The sequence below is a fragment of the Podarcis pityusensis genome (assembly GCF_964106645.2).
Source record: "Podarcis pityusensis genome assembly, chromosome: 2".
In the NCBI taxonomy this organism is placed as follows: Eukaryota; Metazoa; Chordata; class Lepidosauria; order Squamata; family Lacertidae; genus Podarcis; species Podarcis pityusensis.
In genome coordinates this window covers 67,340,344-67,361,088 of record NC_138029.1, presented here as the reverse complement: position 1 = coordinate 67,361,088, position 20,745 = coordinate 67,340,344, and the positions used below count along the sequence as shown (strand labels likewise).

At 42.4% G+C, this 20,745-nt stretch overlaps 1 protein-coding gene across 4 annotated transcripts in view; it reads right to left on the bottom strand.

Moving 5' to 3' along the window:
- Positions 1–2,150: 2,150 nt before the first annotated feature.
- CYFIP2 (cytoplasmic FMR1 interacting protein 2) overlaps positions 2,151–20,745 on the bottom strand; it is a 65,640-nt gene continuing 47,045 nt past the window's right edge. For 3 of the 4 annotated variants that reach the window (XM_080987869.1, XM_080987867.1, XM_080987868.1), the window contains exons 27-31: positions 16,168–16,240; positions 15,647–15,741; positions 9,377–9,615; positions 8,806–8,953; positions 2,151–7,645 (exon numbers count right to left, since the gene is read on the bottom strand). In XM_080987869.1, coding sequence (XP_080843995.1) covers positions 7,478–7,645; positions 8,806–8,953; positions 9,377–9,615; positions 15,647–15,741; positions 16,168–16,240 — 723 coding nt within the window. In that variant the 3' untranslated portion in view covers positions 2,151–7,477. The remainder of the gene's footprint in view (positions 7,646–8,805; positions 8,954–9,376; positions 9,616–15,646; positions 15,742–16,167; positions 16,241–20,745) is intronic. The other variant, XM_080987870.1, reaches the window with a different exon arrangement.

Sequence of the window (20,745 nt, the reverse complement as noted above, 5' to 3'; positions counted from 1 at the left end):
TGTATTGCTGAGAGGCTGTGTGTGAAGTGCTTCTGTTTATGCAGTATGCACCTGGAAAGTCTTGGGCTTGGTGGAAATTGGGGTATCATTTCAATCTGAGTGGCCAGTCTGCTACAGGGGCACCTTCTGAATGATTTGTTATTATGATGATAAAATTGGAGTGCCCAATAGATTGAAGTTCTTTAACTGAAGCTATTCAACCTCATTTCCTATCCTACACATTGAGAATGACTTGTACCAGGTCATCCAATTGACCAAGCTGGCTAGAGTTTATTGTACTATTGGCACAGTTCCTTCCTCTACTAAATTCTTCTTTCTACAGGTGGAAACTGATAATATTCAGTGTTTACATGCCCACAAGGGGGTGGGGAAAAAAATTCATGGATATTCTTCTCTTTCCATATTAGATTGTTCTCCTATCTGTGGTCCAGCCTATTTGAATTTCAAGCAATTCAAACAGTATCATAACAAGAAGTATGATTTCCCCCTACCTGATGCTGTTTGGAATGGAAAAGGGATCTGAATAGAGTACATGCATTTGACAAATGAGTCCCTTTTTACAAGTTCCCCCCTCCAGCCCTCCTAATGAAACTTCCCTGCAGAACACTGATCTCTTAGCAATGTAGCCACACCTGAAATACTGGTTTGGAAATGGTGTGCTGTGAGGCTGAGGCAACTGTAAGTATCTGGAGTGTAGGTTAACACAGGTTTTTGTCCCTTCTGGTATGTTCTTTGGCTGTATGGGGAGATATGGAACAACTCGGGGTACCAGCAATCGGTCCCTCGCTATTGCGGTCTCCATACTGCACTTTTTGCCATTGATCTGGACATTCAAGGATAATTCCTCCTGCAGGAGGCTTGGCTCAACATTCGGGACACAGGTGTATGAGAGGGTATCACACAGCAAAATCGGGTGCTTTGAGGCATTGTAAAAAGGAGCATTGTGATGGGGTGTGGTTTTGGCTTCTCACATTCCTAACTAAATGGGAGGTCCCATCCCCCACCCACCCAGCTCACATGACAATGTAGAGGGGTTATATTAGCACTGGCTGATAATCCAAGAGGAATCACAGTTGCAAAAGTGGTTAGTGATCTGTAAAGTAATACAGGCATCTCTCTCTAACATGCTCTGCGTGAATATTGTCATCGGTTGTTTTTATTGTAAGTTTTTGAAAACAGTAATACTTTTTTAAAAAAAGGTTCATTGCTAAATTTTTCATTGTGTGGCTGTAACAGAAATTATTGCTTCCCTGGTGAATATTATCCAATTGCTTTGGAGAAATGAAATGGCCATGTTTGCTTTCCAGAGGGAAAACATTTTACACACTAGTACTGTAAAGGAGAGTGGACTTAACTAAGCTTACGAAGACTGACATACACAGAAAGCCATTATTTTTGTGTATGTATGTGAGAATAGTGGTCTGAGGTAAACTACATTTAGCCTCAGTTCCCTTCTCCGTCTGCAATAGAAAGATAGCTCTTGACTATGTTGAAAAGGTTACTGATATACTGTATCTGAAATTCTCTGAACAAATAATCTCAGTAATCTTTACAACAGCCCTCGACGGTAGGTCATTATTACTAGTATATCCATAAACAGGGTGAGGGTTGAGAGTGCAGTGTACCTAGTGCTCATGTAACTGGGGTGAAATTTGCTAGGGAGATTTACCTCAGCCCACACTTTCTGTGAGCTCCAGTGACTATTGTATTCTTGCATTCAGAGAGGCATGAAAAGGGTGGAAGAGAGGTTGGCTTCACACAGGTGCAATCTCCAATTGCTTGAAAAAGCCCTGGAGAGAGGGAACTTAAGTGGCTCTAGGGAGGCAAGGACTTTCAGTCTTTGCAACAGATCCATGGGGCAAGACTTACTGGGGATGAGCTACTGTGCTTGTTATGCCTGACATTCCACTATGGGGTGGTTTATTGCTGTCTTGCTCCTGACACTGTGCTTGCTGAATTATAAGCGTAATAAGAACATGGCAGTGACAAGTATTGTGGCAACTGGTAGGCAAGGGAACTACAGCTGGGAAGATCTGAATCCCCAGATCTAAATGTAGCACCGAGACCTGTATAAGCCCCAATTAGAGTTGATTCGCCTCATACCCCAAACCACCTGTTTTTGTAATAATGCTACAGCAACTTTGTCACCCTTTCATTCAAACCATTTATGACTCAACTTTTATTTTTCCCTTGTTAACAGGATTCATCCTAGCTTTGCTGTACATATTGTTGGAAGTTGCAATACAGGTCATCATGTCACCACACACAGGGTGTCTTATCGATACAGAAGCATTTTGAATGGAAATGAAGAACTTCTGTTGACCAATGATGAAGGAACAAAAATACAAAACAAGATATATCATTTCCCGCTGCATAGCAAATATGATTCAAGAATTCAAACACCATAGTTGATCACTACTGTGAATATACCGCACCATAAATAAATGTAAATTCATTGTACAAAAAAGTCCTGGACAAGTCTTCATACAAATATGATACATTTGAAAGAATTATGCAAAGTCCTTTTTTAAAAACATCTGTTCTTAAAAACAGCACCTTGCTCATGTTCTCAAATAGACAAATATCAATTAAAACCAGAATAATACAGAAGAGAATAGGAATTAATATGACCACTGACACTTCTGACAAATTCTGTTGGTAAAGGGAACATGGTTGAAGTGCAGAGAGTTTGTTCTTTAATGTCAAGTCACAAAAAAATCAACCTGATAGACTGTTTAAAGCCTGAAAGGGCCACAGCTGTTCATCATCATTGCTGAAGTAGTCTGGAGTCTACATCCTCAAGGCTTGGTTTATCCTTTTGTCAGGCCCTACCTTGTGGTACGTACCTTTGTGGTTTCCTGGTTCCCACCAGAAACACTTAAAAAGCCAAATGACATGTTGCACACCATTGCATGTTTCTTTCCCGGCCCCTAAACATGGTGCCTGTTTTTATTTTATTTTTACTGAAAAACAGCCTTGGAAGCGGCAATCAAGACTTGAGACAGTGTTGAGGATGGGGTTAGGGCAGCCTAACTAAGGTACAGGGAACATATGGTCTGTGTGCCAAATTTGGTCTTCTAGAGGTTCTAATTTTACTCACAAGGCCATCCCCTCCCCAGACATGTCCACCCAGACATCCTCAAGGTTGTGTAGGGCATGTCTGCAAAGGAATGACCGGAAGACTCCCAGCTATTTTACGACAAGGAAAGCTTGAATAACCTGATGTCATATGATGCTAGGGGAATGACAGGTGGACATGGGGGAGGGGGAGCCCAGATCATTCCCCGTCCTTTGCCTAGCCCTTTCTCTTTCAGCCACTGGTCTATTCAAAAATATAATGGGCCGGATCCAGAGAAGTACACGCAGAATTCTGCTCATGCAATGGGACTTTCCTGGCCTGGCTCCTTTCCATTGTGTCCCCACCACCATACACACACCCAAAAAGGTTGGGCATGGCATGGCCCACCCAAGGCTGAAAAATCAGCAGAACTCCAGGAGGTTTTCTTGCATTACATTGGCACAGGATGAGTTTGGGTCCAAGCCACTGGGCCTCTCCAGTATGCTTTTCCACCTACAGGGGAAAAGGTAAGGATCACTGATCCAGGGTTTGTAATTCTGATAGGTGAGAAACACCTTTTTCTTTTTAAATAAAATAGGAGGTGCATTTCATGCTTACTCCCCCATAAGCTATGTGTCTGGAGTAAGACCTGTCTGTCCTCAGAGGAGTTCCACTCCGTGCTTCCATATGACTCATTGTTCTGGGCATTCTTGGAAGGCAAGTAATGGCACTTTATGTAAGAATTATCCTCTTACAGTAGATGTTGATGGGAAGGCTAGGACAGAACAGTGGATCACAGAAGAGATGCATCCACAGCATCTTCCGGGGAACATTCTTGCAGGTATTCTTAATTATTATATTTATTTGTTTCTTGTGGCATAAAGTGTTCCTGTGGGACAGTGTATCTTCTCACACAGTTGGGGACAGACTTAGATGTTACATTTCTTTTTTAGCATGGAGGAAAATCTGGTTCACTCAGCTCACTCTTTGATAACAACTTTGTTATTTAGTCTGCAAGTAGGAGGACCAGAACTATCTCATAAAGAGCATCCTAGGAAGACCACTGGGATTCTTTGCTGGGAATTCAAAAGATGGAAATCTCAGGGCAAAAACATCCTGGGAGAAAGGAAACCATGTTGGACAGATACTTTAAAAACTCTAGGAAATATTGTAAACTTACCCTGAGTTTTCCCCACACTCAAAGACTCAGAAGTCAACCCTGTTTTCCTTCTCACTTGTGTACTTAAAGCATTTAGGATTTCCCTATAAATAGCATTGATCTCAACAGAGAATAACCCACAACCCATGTGTGAGTAACAGTGTTAAAATGCAATGTGTGAGCATAGCTAAAAATTCCATTTCATAGAACTGGAAACGATTATTGGAATTATGATCATCTAGTTGACTCTTCTATTGGATATGGGCTGTTAAATATAACATATTGTAGCTGATACTACAGAGTAGGCCTCGGAATGGCATTTGTTCTGGATTGTAATGACTTTCTCAAGTGGCCTGAGTGTTTACACCTGTGGTATCATGCTCTGTTAAGTAACCACCACAAAAAGATTGAATTTTATTTTGAAAAGGCTGTGGTAATAAAAATAAAAATGAACAGCATCCTATTTGTCTATTTCATTAGATGTGTTCAGATTCTAACTCTGGGGTGTTTACATAGTGTTTGGTTCAGTTTTGCAAATCTGAAGTTGAGGGTTACTAAGGTGCATGAAGAGAATGAAATTCAGTTAAACTGACAATATGTGCTCTCAAAAAAACCCCTGAAGCACTTTAATTGTTGCATTAGATATTTAAGATGGGATTTGCTGGAAGTTAATTTCCCCCCTTTGGACTTCCAAGCCCCTTTGTTTGTTTCTGCCTGAGTTAAGAGTCTTCAGGTTACTTTTCTGAGCATTGCCTTAATTCCACATTGCAAGATGTATCTTGCAGTTTGAAATGCTGCAAACATGCTCCCCAGATTCTGTGGAGGGATATTTATTAGTTACTTTGGAAAAAGATGAGAGCCTTTAAGGAAATAAAGGTATCTGCCAAAGGAAACATACTTCATGGTAATAATTCCATGTCGTTGCTGTCCCTTGAAACAGAATGTTCTTCCTGTGCCTGACACAGACAATTAAGAGGTTTCTACTTCATGCGCCCTCAAGGAGAAAAAAAGTGCTGAGTCTCTGGCTTCGTAAGATTTGTCATCATGCTGTGACAATGAACCAAACACCAGCAATTAAGTACTGTATCAGCTTTATGGTGAGACAAAGGAGGAAAAACACAGACCTAAAACACCTGGTTGTTTTTCAAAAAAAACAAACACTTTTTTTTAAAGTGGCGATTTCTCTTGGCGAAAGTTAGACTAAAGAACTAAATGTCTGGAGTCTGGGATAAATGCTGGATGCTCTGACATCTGCCCTGACAGTGATGGAGCCTGACAGGGTAAAAATTAGGGCAACACACCAACATATACATCCCTTCAACTATCTACCAGGATGTTTTCCTGAGCAAGCCCCAGGGAAGTGAACGTGGTTATGGTCCTGCACTTCTCCCTTTCATTGTTTTGTGGCTTGTATAGGAGAACTTTCTGGTGCACTGTGTGCCCTTTGTCTAATAGACTGCATTTTAAATATTTCCTTAATGCTTTATTCTGAAATCTGTAGAGCAAATCAGAAGGGAGATCAAATGCTTCCTTTTCCTTGTAGGAAATTCAATCCAAACTACCTAAATATTAAAGGGTTGCAATTCTGAAACCCTTAAATAGTCATGGTAGGCAACTGGGGGACGGGAAACTTGCATGGTAAATAACTCAAGTGCCTTATGATAGCCTAGCAGAAACTAATTCTTCTTTCAATATCTTAAAGAATGTTATTTTCATTTCAGGATATTACACAGCCCTAAACTTTGGTACCTGTCTCAGTAGACTTGTTCTAAACTTTCTCATTAGTTTGGAGAGAATTCTCTGTAGCACTGTCACATGGCTTCTTTGCATTGTCTCTGGTATTTTCTCTCCAGGCTTTCTCCTCCCATACACATCCCTTTCTTGTTTCTACCTCCTACAGGTAGTACACTCTAATCTGAGCTCTAGGGTACACTGGTGACAGGAGGTCTCCTTTGGTGTAGGGAACTGCAGAAGCATGACCTTTTGAGTCCCGCCTCGATCTCCAATTCTGTGAATTGTTCACACAGAAATTCCTATGTTTACCTCTTTGTTCTACAGGGTTATGACAGGGCAATTTTTAACTTTTGTTGAAATTCTGCATGCCTTTGGAACCACACATATTAATGATATATAAGCTGCTGCCTTTTGTTTGTTTCTAAACACCCTGAAGTCATGCCAAATCTATTTTTTAGCATTGTTTCCAAAGTTTGGATACCTAAGTCTGAACCAAATGTCATATATTTTCCCAGAATGGGGAAGTGTATTGATCTCATTATTCTATTGACTATATCCCAAAGAATGCATCAATCGCATTTCTCAAAGAACTTACTAGTTCCTTGACCCGGCAACTTTATCAAGAGTCTGGGTCATGACAATCAGTGCCTCTTCTCCTGGCTCTATAAAATTCTAGACGCTCAGGTAAAACTACTGCCAACAGTACTTGGTTAAGGGGAAGGTATTATACAGGGCCACCATAGCAGTGATAATCAATTCAAAATATGAGAAGACTCTTTTGTCAATGCTCCACCGCTTAAGTAAACTTAGAAAGGTCCTATACACTGTCCTATACATGTGGCTTGTTTCCAGCTAATTGTGCACAAGATTGCACCCGAAACAATTTTAGAAGGGCAGAGGACAACAAGGCAATGACAAAAAATCCTCTAATTCTAGGTGGAGAATGATAGTCAATATTCCATCTCTAAAAGAACCTGATTTTTTTTTTTTTGCTTGCGTAAATCACACAGCTCTTTATCATCTATTGCAGGAACAACTTAGCATTTCTGAATGTTTTAAACATTTAAGCTGTTGTTTCCCATCAAGCAGGAAGGCTTTTCAGTCACATGGTGCATCAAGCGGAAGACTTGCAACACACTGAAGCGATGACTGCTTCAACTGTAACACCCCCAAAAAACAACAACTCTTTTAAGGGCCATAAAGTTTTGTGCTTGATTGGGTTGTTCTTGGTCATCACAAAAGCTGACGATACCACAGGAGAAAAAACCACATTTTGCTCCATCTCACCACATTTTCAAAGCTATGGGTAAAACCAACCAGAAAGATACTATAGAAGAACATGCATTCAAAACAGGCCTTCTAGGAAAATGCTTCTTTGTATACTGGGTCCATCCAAGTCTGCACTGTTGACAGATCTGTGTTCTCAGGGTTTTCCCTTCCAGGCCTCTGAGATCCAGTCGCTCCTTCCTCACTGACTTCAGATGTAGAGACACGAATGCTCACATTTCATTTCCAGCACGGACTATTTAACAGGTGGTGGCCAAGGACTGGTGGATGGGGGGCTGGAAGCAGCGCACATGCTCGACTGTAGAACTGTCTGTTTCCACTGACTTCATGTACTTGTTCAGGATGGCAAAAATCTCATTGTTCAGAATCTGGTACTTCCTGATCCGGTCAGCCATTTTTTTAAGAGGCTAGAGAAGAAATGAAAAGACAGGCAAAGCAAAGAGCAGTGAAGCTTTCAGACCTCTGCTTCTACAGCTAGGTAAATGCTGGAAGGCTGAAGCGAAGAACAGCTAGAGAAACTAATACCTGACACAGTTCCTTCCTAGCTTTTTGCAGAGACAAAATGCCAATAACACCTCTTATTTCCTACGTACCTATTAGCAACATAATGGCATCACTTGACTGACAGGTGGGTGGCCCTGCCAGCCTGTCAAATTTGGGCCATGAGGCAGATCCAGATAAAGATCTGGCCCACAAAGCGAGAAAGGTTCCCCAGCCCAGAAGTGCTTATCATCATCATCATCAATTGAATTTATATACCACCCTGTATATCAAACCTATGCATTCTGAAGGAAATCAGCCCTGAGTGCTCTCTGGAAGGACAGATCCTGAAGCTGAGGCTCCAATACTTTGGCCACCTCATGAGAAGAGAAGACTCCCTGGAAAAGACCCTGATGTTGGGAAAGATGGAGGGCACAAGGAGAAGGGGACGACAGAGGACGAGATGGCTGGACAGTGTTCTCGAAGCTACTAACATGAGTCTGACCAAACTGCGGGAGGCAGTGGAAGACAGAAGTGCCTGGTCCATGGGGTCACGAAGAGTTGGACACGACTAAACAACAACCACCCTATACCCAGGGGTCTCCAGGCAGCTTCTTGTGTTCCACTCCAGGTAGCAGGTGATGTGATGTGACATATCTCTGTCTTAGACCACAGTCAGCCAATGCCAGTTGGAGTAGACCAGTGGTTCCCAATTAGCTAATTACTGAGGACCTCCTATTTTTCAAAAGCCAAGCCATGGACCCCCCGCCCCACTTTTGAAAATTTTGATAATTCTATTGTAGTTACCTCTGCAAAGCAATTTTTTTGAACAAAATGTGGGGTAGCCCCTAATAAGCAAGGGATTTTAGATATACTAAAGAAAAGACCATAAAATTTGTGATATTTCCATGCAAAAATGACAAAAAAATAGTTGAGGAGGGAAGGTAAGGGCCGTGGACCCCCTGGGTGCATTCCACAGACCCCCAGGGGTCCCTGGACCCCTAATTGGGAACCACTGGAGTAGACAATATTGAGCTAAATAGTCGAGCAACCTGACATTCAGCTCAGTGTTCACCCCCAGACTTACCACATTCTTTATGATTTCATCTTTCCCATCCTGCCTCTGCACTTTTAACAGGTGGTAACAGAAGTCAAAGAGATCAAAGCGACGCTGCTGTCCCAGGAGGACTATGACTGAGCAGCCAGCCCAATTCAGCCCATCTCCAAAACATTGCCTGGAGGGAAATGGGACATAGAAGAAATTACTTATCGAGAATGGCTGGCTGGCATGGTGTTATTGAGTTGCTTGTCCTGAGAATTTCTGGTTGCTTGATTCTATGTTAAGAGAACAGCAAGTATCAGTTCATGAGCAAATCAACTCAGAAGCCAGTATAACAAAAGCCAGTGCTTTGTCTTAGGCCAAATAGGTCAGAGTCATTCAAAAGATAACTCACTTGACTATCACTAGAGAATCCCCATTCCTGGCATCAGAGATACAGTGTCCAGTCATTAGTAAAGCGGCCCACATTCCTGCATGTAGAAGCAAACCTCAAGTAAGGAGGTATTTGTCGATTTGCTATATCTTTCCTGGCTGTGGGGAAAGATCCTCTAATACATGATCATTAGAACTCAATGCAACCCAGTGCAGGCCTACTCACTCAGCAGTGAATTCATTTGTCCCCACAGGAATGCAGTACACAAACTGCATGGCACTCCAGAGCCGGTGGAACTCAACGCACTCGTCAACATGCATGACGCCATTGGTAGGGGGAGGCCCGCGCCAGATGGGGTCCTGGAGGTAGCTCCGAATGCGAGTCAGGATAACCTCAAACATGGACAGGCCACAGCACAACCTCTCCTTGGTCAGCAAGTCTCCTTCACGGGCTATGGCTATTTGCTGAGGAGGAAGAGAAGCCCAAGAATAAAAGAAGGTGTAAAACGTCACTTTCCACTCGAATGCTCATCACGTTGACCTTTTCCTTCCTGTGTTTTGCACTTGGAAATAATATTTCTTGTAGGAGTTTCCTTTGCCCTTAATTTGTGCTTAAGAACATTGAGGTACTTTTGTTATTTAGATTAGGAGTCAGTTATCAAAAGTATCCTTCCTTTATCCAAATATTCATTACTTTGAGGATAACCAAGAGTGTGGTGGAAAAGAGAAGCTGAAATTTGCTTCTCTAACATGTGTTTCTTTTTTATTATTATTATTATCTTCAAGATTTCCTGCACATTTTATTGTTTCTGCATACTTAATGCCTGGCAGCAAAGTACTGCTATGCAAGGGCGCTTTGTTACTGCAGAGTTTGTAGTGTACGTTGTATTATTTTACATGCCTATTCGTTAGACTGTTGTTAATAACAGCAGGTTATTGTGAAATATTAATCAAAATATGCACATCCACACTAGTTATTTGATATATGCTCTTTAGGATGTTTTAAAATATACAATTGAATGTGCAAGTTTAGCTTTGATAATCAGGGATGCCATCCTCTATGAATATTTTAAATTCAGACAGATACTAAAAGGGAACCAGGGTTCCAATCATTTTTTTGTACGTATTTTAGTTATATTGACTAGAAATTGACGGCTGGTTAAAAATAAGATAAATGGGTAAATAGGTTTTCTCCCATTTGTTAATAATCTCAAAATTTAAAAAGCATCATCAAGTTAAGATTCCTCCACCCACCCAGTTTTCTAACACTCACTGCTAGAGGGGACCTCCTTCACATTTTACAATAGAAACAGGGCAGTGTATTTGCAGACTGAAATGAAGGAGGGTCACACAGGACCACTGCCTGGAGAATTGCACTCCTAAGTTGTAAGCTTTTGCTTGATGTAGAACAGTAAGATGAGTAGAATACAAATACGCAGCACAGAAATGGGAGGCAGGATGGCAGGATGAGATGTGGCAGCACGGGGAACAACTAAAGGCACTTCAGCCATCATACAGTTATGTCATCTCAACCCTATGTAGGTGGTATATAGCAGTAACTGCTGATAATGTAGTTGCAACCAACCAAAAGCACAGCAGGATGGATTTGACCTATTCGCTTTGAAGGGGATGTTGCAGCACCATTTTGGCACAAGCCATTTGTCATCTTGCTCCAGCTTCACAAAACTTTATGACCAGAATGTCAACAATCCCATTAAAGACCCATCCATCATTCCCTAGTGGTGGTGAGATATATCTGAATTTTTGGTATGTAACATGGCATTGTTTCAATTCTGGATTCTTGGCATGGCTGACTTTAAGTAAACTGGTCCATTTTTAAAAAACACATTCACCCTTTTTCTTTTTGTATCTTCACCGACTAAAACTGGAAGACAGAGAAAATTATGACTAGACTTTCCTATCCAGGAGTAAGACAAGTGACATACAGTAAGGCATTTATAGGCCTGGAAATATCAACTCCATACGTTTCTTAGTTCTTGCATATCCAGGATTCTTAAGTGGGAATCATACATAAAAAACCCCCCAAGGGTAAATCCCACTGCTGCTGAATGCATATGGTTGAGCAGCTGTTGTTTGTAACAGTGGTGAACAGTGGTGTTCAGAGGCAGCTAGAATTCTTCATTAAAGTCAAAATACACCAACAGGAGGGTCACAGGCTCTTCTACTTGGCTGCAGAGTACCAACAGACTCCCAACGTTCCCAGAAAGGTTCCCAGACCTGATACTATCTCAACTCAACATCTATTTTTCAGTTGGTAAATATTGAGATTAGGAGTTCCACCAGTGTTATCTAAGGCATAGCTACAAGGACATTCTGTTGGAGAAGTAATTAATACTCAACAGAAAGCAAGTGTGAAGAGAGGAAAGTCAAATTACTGTACAGAACCTTTTCAGATAGAGGCTTGGATCCGAAGAAGAACCAGGGGAAGGAAGTTGGTGGAATGTGACTTTCTCACCCGCTCCTTCCCCCAGAAATCCTTACTGAAAGCTTTGGTATGGGAAGATGAAGGGGAGAGGGCAAACAAATTGGGTGGAGGCACTTTCCGTGGGCCAAGCTCTGTTACCATTCTCAATGTTTGTTGGAGCCAAGTGCTGTTGATGTTCTTCTGACATTTCCCACAATAAAATGCAAAGATGCATGTGGCTCCCCATTGCATACATGCCTGAATGTTGAGAGATCCATTTCTGCCCTTTATACTAACTTCTGCCCTATCATGGTGGAATACAGCTCTTAAACAGGCCAACTAACCTACTTTCATCAACTGAATGGGAAGTTCGCCCACCCCAGGTTTGGACAGTTGTCTCAGCAACTAACTCCTCCTATTAATCAGGTATAAATGGATATAAAGGAAGCAGGTCTGTGGCTCCTGTGCCTATGAAGAAGTTGATGGGATTTGTGTGCCTCTTGCCCTGGGTTGTTTATGTGTACATCCAGCCCAACAATATCCCCCCCCCCATGACAAAGGAGTAGGAGCTGCGAATGCACATAACGTCTGAGGCAAGTGCTCCATGTGGAAGTCCAATCTGCACAGTCTTTCAACCCATGCTCTCTTTGGAGAAAGAGAGAGAGAGAGAGAAAGAGAGAATGAATTACACAAGAGTGATCTGCCGGCATCAAACGTTACATTAAATGTGTGTTGGGGGTTGCGGAATGCACTTCTTCGAAACAGAATGAGGATTGCTGGGACAACATAAATTGAAAGAAGACTTGCAAAATATAGCTTCCCTTTTCCTTGTTCTTTCTACATGGGCACAGGGAATATTTACAGCCCTCCTGAAATCAGGGTTTGAAAAAATGCTATGTGTTTAGGTGTTCGACAGTCTCAAATAAATCTAAAAAGGTAAAGGTAAAGGTACCCCTGCCCGTACGGGCCAGTCGTGACCGACTCTAGGGTTGCGCGCACATCTCGCTCAAGAGGCCGGGAGCCGGCGCCGTCCAAAGACACTTCCAGGTCACGTAGCCAGCGTGACGAAGCTGCAACTGGCGAGCCAGCACCAGTGGCGCACACGGAAACGCCGTTTACCTTCCCACTATAAAGCGGTCCCTATTTATCTACTTGCACTTAAGAGTGCTTTCGAACTGCTAGGTGGACAGGAGCTGGGACAGAACGGCGGGAGCTCACCCCGCCACGGGGATTCGAACCGCCGACCTTATGATCAGCAAGTCCTAGGCACTGAGGTTTTACCCACAGCGCCACCCGCGTCCCTCAAATAAATCTAGTAAGAAGTAAATAAATAAGCTAGTTAGGAGGGCACATTCAACAAAGAGAGCCACATTCAACAAAGCAGCTGCACTCGCAGGAACTGGTGTGATGAGTCCTGCTGGCGCAATGGGACTTTAACCCCTCTCCTCCCCCATGTCCTCCTAAACTGGCTCTGGGAGGACTGGAGAACCCCCAGAACATCATGTGCAGGGAAGAGAGGGGAGATTGTTCTGTTGGGCAAGCTGAAACACTTGCGCTGATGGGATGGTTGGAAGACTGTAATGTTGAATTCCTATGTCCTACTATCCCACTATTTTATGTACGTAATGGATGGTTAACTGCCCATCCAAAGCTCTCTAACTGCCTATACATGTTTCTGAATCTACTGCCTTGGTTGTCAGCCTAATTCCTTTGATTAAGAAAACAGAACACAACATAATAGATTACCTGGCAGAAATGGGTCTTTGGATGATGTAAGATGAACACTGCTAGATCCAAGCAGGGGTCTAACTAGTTCAGCATCCCGTTTCCCACAGTAAAGTTTCCAAGCAGGACACAAAGCCAAGAGCCCCAACCTGCTGTTGCTCCCCAGTGACTACATACAGCCATCACGACTATTAGCCATTAATATTGATAGCCTTGTCCTCGATTAAATAATCACTGGTGGCAGCATTCAAAAAGACAATGGTGTACATTAGGACCAGAAAATTCTTATAGGGATTCCCAGTTAAATGATCTGAGGATGTGGAGAAGTGCCTGGGTGGGAGGCCATGGAAACCCATTCAGTACTGGCCTCCTGGCAAGGAACTTGCAGCTGCCAGGAGGGAGAGGGGTGGCGCGGCGAGGAGGTTGGTATTGTCAGCCTCTTGCCATCTCTCCCTGTGGGAAAGCACCAGGGACTCACATGCTAGGAAGTTAGCATAGTGGCTTTGACCCGCCTGGCAAGCTGCTTCTGGTACTGGAAAAAGGGTTCCCCAGCGAGATCCTGATCCCATCTCTCTTACATCACATTCAATTTGACCATAAGTTAAGCACTCTTGCCTGTCACTGATCACAGTCATACATTGTATATGCTTAAGGCTGCAACCCTATACTGAATACCTGAGAGTAAGTTCTACTCAACTCAGTGGGACTGATTGCATAGGAGTACGCTTTAAATTTCTTTTACTGAATCAATGGGATCACCAAGGGTGTTCAAATTTTTCTGGCTTGTTACTCTACTGTTTTATCTCCCCTATGAAGAAAATTGATGTAGAAAATAATAGGAGGAGCTAACAGACTCGGAAATTTGAGTGGAAAGTTATACAGACAGTTAACTAAGCATTACATACACAAAGGCACACAACTGCAGACACATAACCATCCTTATGATTTTTTTCTTTGAATGAAATGCCCCCATTCTGCTGGTTGTAAAGGAAAGAAAGCTCCACCTATTTCAGTCACCTGCTGCGAGCCAAACCACCCATTCAAAATCCAGACCACAAGCAGAGAGCAGGTGCGCTGTAGGGCAAATAGCTTCAGATGACTCATGCAAGTGAGCCAAGCCACAGGCTGCAGAGAAAGGATAAGAAATCTGTGGCCTTCCAGAGGTTGCTGGACTCCAAATCCCTTCAGCCTCAGCCAATATGGCCAATGGTTGGGGAAAGACAACCATTCAACCACCTCTGAAAGGTCACAGGTTCACAACGCCTGCTGTAGAAGAAAGAAAATCTCCCAGGCCAATCTGCTTGGAAGTAATTCCTTATTGCCTCTAGATCTGACAATCATTCAGAGCCACTTCCTGTGTTCTTTTTTAGGTGCACAACTATCATTTTTAGGTATGCATCTCATAAAATTAACTGTATGTGGAAACATGCATGACAGATCCTCTTCAGAGATCCAGGACTGGTTGCAGCTCTCTGTTGAGAGTACTCTAGGTGGCAAGTGTAAGTTTTCCTGCCACATAATGTGCAGAGTGACTTTCAGACCAAGGGTGGTTTCTGACTAACTTGTTCTGCCAATGCAAGGATTTCCACTTGCTCAACAAAACTCCCCCATCATCTCCCTGTGCCCTCCTCAAAGCTCCGTCAGAGAGTTGGAGAAAGCCCCAGAACAGTTGGGGGTTCACCGGGGGAGAAGTTCCACTGTGCAAATGGAAAACCTTGCACTGATGGAACGAGTTAGCTGGATACTACCCCAAATGGCCAATGAAGAGGAGTAAACACTCTTAAGTATCTTAGACATATTATGTTGGAGGCAGAGAAGCTGGCAAGTTGATCACAATTCATGTGGGAAGTTCTGTAATATGCTATAAGCCAGGCATCAGGGCATAGAAGATTTGCCACTGCAATGCCACAGTGCTGGGTTTTACAGGAATAAGAGAGAGGGTTTTAATTGTGGTCATATTTGTGATCATGTGGCAGCAGATTTGAAACAGGAGCCGTTGTTCATGTGAACCCGTATTTTGACTCAAAATCCATTTGGAATAGCCCAATAACATGATCGTGGCAATCAGGAACAAAGTGATTCTTTTTTTATCTTTGCTTCAGCTAGCTTCTGAGTGATATCAGGGGCCATCATGAAACACACACAGTGCACTGATCCTCAGTAAAGATAATTTAATTTTGCTTGGTAACAGTGAAATATCTATGGACAAACTATACCGTGTAGAACTGAAATGAAGTCAGTATCCAGAAAGACTTCTTGTAGCTCAGAGATAATCTGGGAATTGCGGGGAGGGGGGGTAATGTGAAATTTTTAGTTACCCCGTGTGGGTTTCAATGTCATCCTTACCTGCGGTGTTCCCAGCCTCTCTATTAAGGGAACCAGGTGAAGTGGGGCATATTTGGCTTCGAGACGCTTCATGCGTACCTCCAAGCGTTCTCCTTCTGTTAAGCGAGCAGCAAACAGTGAAATGAGAAAGCAAAACGGGAAAAAAAATTCCAGCATTTCAGAGTCACCTCCCAACCATTATCCAATTCTGGGACCAGTGTGACGGAACAAAAGCAGGGTAGCGCATCGCAAAGAAGGGACTCTGCAATTTACAGCCGCAACACCAGCACACTTGTAAAAGGATCTTGTTTTGAAAGCAAACTTCTTGCTTTTGTGGATAAGGGTTGCGAAAAGTTACCTTTCATGAGGACTGCTCAGCAGGGCGACTACTAAATTCAGTTCAATGAATGGCTGACTAGTGCTAAGGGCCTAAGCAAGTTTTGTTGAAACTTATCGATTGCCAGCTATGTCTCTGCAGCTCTATAGGTTTAACACATCTATGGGAATAATGACTGACATCTGACCACCTCTCCACTCCTTACCTTTGATGTAGACCCTGGGCAAAATATTTTGGAAGGGAGCAGCATGCAGCAAATCACACACTTCTTCCTGGGACTGAGGCAGGAGGAAGAAAGATAAAAGGTGTTAAAAATTCCCCGTGGGACTAGTTGTTCAGCTGTCTGAAAGACTTGGGGTGACCATACTGATCTATGTGCCTCCAGAGGGCTTATTCAAATATAGCCCAATCTCATGGGTGACAGAACTGGAAGAGAATGCCTTTTGAATCCATGTTAAGTTTATGCAAACCAATACAAGATTTTTTAAAAAAACTATGGTAAAATCTGGAGCTTTGCTGTGGTTCTTTAACTCATCTAGTAATAGGATCTAAGGCAAGGATGGATAATGGTCCAAACCCTGTGGCTGAACAGTGCGACACTCTGCCAGGATTCCAGATAAGTGCTGCTCAACCTCATTCTACTTTGTGTGACTGTCTGCACCAAGGTATACCTTGTGTGGTTACAAACATTTACACATGGTCTCCATTTGTAAACCTAAACCACTTAGAAGTAACTTTTGACAAAAGCAGTATATAAGCAGCAATAATAATAATAATAATAATAAACAACCTATGCAAAGCCGGTACTGTAACTCAATAACTCAACTCCTATTCCTTCTATTAATGCCTCATAGCCAGATCCTTCTGTCCAGGAATTCTCATGTACCATGTATCTAACAGGCCTAATGTGGAATAATAATAATAATAATAATAATAATTTTTATTATCATTTATCTGACTGGCTTTCCCCAGCCACTCTGGGCCGCTTACAACCCATAAAAAATTGTAAAACATTAGACATTAAACACTTAATTAAACAGGGCTGCCTTCAGATGTCTTCTAAAAGTCAGATAGTTGTTTATTTACTTGACATCTGATGGGAGGGCGTTCCACAGGGCAGGCGCCACTACCAAGAAGGCCCTCTGCCTGGTTCTCCAAAGACCTCTCTGAAGAGGATGACGACTTAGCAATTGCAGAACTTCAGAAGGACAGCTCAGGCCTTGCAGTGTATAAATTGAGCCACCTAACACTCAGAGCAGTTCTCTCTTCCATCAGCTTGCCAATGAAGAAAGAGAAGGCACAATCTATGGACATCTCCATACAGCACTACAGTAAAATACCCCTTTACATTTTATGAAACTCAGGATAAGTTAGCAGTGGGCCTTCTGACAAACCCAGGCCCTACTAGTAGACATCATGGCAATATTAAGCTCTATTGCATTTATATCTGCTGTCCTAAGTAACTCCTACAGGGAATTAGCCTAGGTCCTCAAAACCTCAGGCTCAAACTAGAAATGGCACTGGAAAATATCACAGATATCCCAGTTTTCAATACATAAAAGCCACCAGAGGGGTGGAGGTAGTGATGGTAGTGCCACTTGGATGGTGCTTGTGGCACTGTGCAAAGGGTATTAACTCTTCCACCACACTGTTTTCCTGATTAAAATTCCCTTCCCCCCAATCCCCTCTCCTATTTACCGCCCAGAGGAAAATATATAACTACCAGGTTACGCATTGCGCTAATCCAAATTACACACACCTCTCAAGTTGGCTTTTAATTAAAAAAAAAAAAAAGCAGAACATCCTGTTCACAGATCTTTAAGTCTAATTTGCCCTGAGGCTGACCCTGCTTTCGTTAGTTGGGTTTGGCATTCTGGACCTGTTACCTGATACTGTGTGACTCCAGCTAACACCTCAGCTTGGGGCTTAAAATGGCAAGCTTAAACACAGTCAGTGTCCCTCATGTATCCGGACCCAGAAAATTTTAATGAGGTACAGACTTTCCCAGTACAAAGCCCAGAGAAAGAATCCTAGACAGGGATGCTACCTGGTATGAAAAGCGAAACAGCTTCCCCTGGTGTATTCTGAGGCCTTTGGGGAAGGGCAGCTGCTGCAGACACATCCAATACCTTGCCACTGAAAGCAGTTTGGAAAAACTGCTCTAAGACTCACACACACAAAAAAGACTGTCTTGTGGTTCATTCCAAGGAACATGTGCAACAAAGGGAATGCAAATCTCTGTTTGGCACCACATTTATAAACACACTTAGAAGCCAGTGTAGTGCATGTAAATTGGAGACTGCAAAAAAATCACTGCAATTAATCATTGCAACCGTCTCTAGGTTTAGAAAACACTATCTCTTGGGAGGGACTCTGTAGCTCTGTGGCTGTAAGGCCTATGTTGATGAATGAGAAACCTTACATAATGTCATATGTATGCTTGGTTTTATGATGCTCTACAAAAGGCATTTACTGTTGATGCAAGCAGATAGTTAAGACCTACAAATGTTAATGAGGAGAGAGAAATAAATAGTATCAAAATTTCAATCCTCAGTATGCTCTTTTGGTAGTAAGGCCCAAGAGACTTTAGGAGGGACTTACTCCCAAGAAGCCATGCTTTTGGACGAGGCTGGAAGAGGCCGAGAGGGAACCACAGAAGAATGAGAAGCAACTTGAAAACACATACAGATATTCAAAGGTAATCCAAAGTGCAGACATACAAAGAGGCAAGACCTGGGAAGCAATAATGCTGGAGGAGACTTGAGTAATGGTTGGCAGCAAATTCTGCATGAGTCTACAGGGCGGCACAGCAACAAAGTAAACCATGATGGCTGCAGGCTGCATGCAAAGAGGCAAGACGCTGCAAAAGGGGGAGGTGCCAATATATCTCTGTGCGAGGACACATTCAGAATGCTGTGATCAATTCTCCAATCACCAGCCATGCCTTGTAGTGTCAAAAATACGTGCACAGGTCCCTCATCTAAAGCCTTGGCTGCTTACCAAAAATAGCACAATGAACGTCCTAGAAGATGGGTTTCAACTTCCATTGCAATACTTAATAAATAGCTAACTGTCTCATGGTATGTGACTGCTTCCTACTTTTCAAGAAACCCCATGCTAAATGTCCAATCTCATCTCGAAAACAGAGGGGAGGCCTTCATTGCTGACTATGGCAGAAGGAATTCTCCTTCCATAGCGGGCAATGAAGAAGGCGTCCGTCAGCCCACATCTCTTATGTTTAACTATGTGTGCTCTGTTGCACATCCCAAGCACAAGTTAATAGATTAGTAAATTGATAGATTAGTTTGTCCTTGGAAAAGGAAATGGGTTTCTTTCTTTTTAATTAATCATACAAGAAATTAAGTGGCATTACGATGTTCAGGAAATCATGAATTCAGAAGGTCTTTGTCAAAAGACCACTCTATGATTGGCAAAACCACTAGTACTCTGGAACTTTTATCCATAACAATAGCAATAACAACAATAACAACAACAACAGTGAAATTAAGAAAAGTAAGCTTGTGTTGAAATGTTCTCTCTTCAGTCACAAGCAGGAAATATATAGACACTCGTAGAGGAAAAAATAATAAATCAGTCATATCGAACACAGTAACCAAATTTGTATTGGATTGAGTTATGTGTGCCTTTATGGCCATCAGAAAGTACAAAGGAATGATTCATTTTACATTATTTAATCCAAATCTTCACTGATGAATTTAGAACTGAGAGAAAGACTGGATAGGTTTTTTCACATACAACACATATAATTTCTGCTGATTGTCCTTTCCCAGAATACTTGTCCTTGGACTATGACCTTGATGCGCTTACCTCCATGCTGCCATTGGCATTTTGCTCCTATATCAAAATAGTATTGGCTCCCTAATACACTAATGATGTGTCTCTACTATGAAAAGCAACTCAGTGAATAAGTATCCAGTAAGGGGGTGGGGGAGGCTGTTGTGCACATTCAAGCGCACATTAACATTATGCAGATCGGAAGGACCAACATAGCCACAATGGGAGAAAATGCTGTTCAAGAGAGCTATGATACAGTCAAGCATCCCAAGAAGACACATTCTTCCTCTTAACAGAAGGTGGGATGCACCAAAAGGATTAGGCTGGGCACTAAGGGATATCCAGAAAGCAACTATCCGCACTCATGGTTTGGTGCTGGTGCTAAACCAGATGTGCAGGAAGTAGTACAGTGGAGGTACTTTAAGAATTCAGGCACTGTGTTTGCAAATTCAAACAGCAATGTCATGCAAAGTATGCAACCTGTACAGATATCACTATTACTAGCAATCCTGAAGTGGGGTCTATAAGAACAGGCAAGGGACCAGCAAAGGATGAAGTTGAAGGGACACGTAGACTGTTTGGATTTACTCCGAGCAGGGTACATACCCATACCACATAAAAATGCCATGCAAATGAGAGTCCCCAAACTCCCCTTTATCCCTATAGCTCCATGCCATGTGTATGTAACACTAAATCCACAACGAAGCCTCATGATGATCTGTTCTTCCAAACCAGTTAAAAGCACAGAGCCTTTCTGTTCCTGAAACCACTCCACAATCCACACCACTTTCATGTTAATTTAATTCCCACATGCCATGGTTTGTACATTCTGATTTCCACCAGCTATCTCCTCAAGTCTATTCTCATTAAAATGGCTTTACAACTGATACCAAACCATTTAAATACACACACACACACACACACACACAAATGGTGCCACCCTTATTAATTAAATCACAGCTGCATCAACATATTAACTGAACTGGGT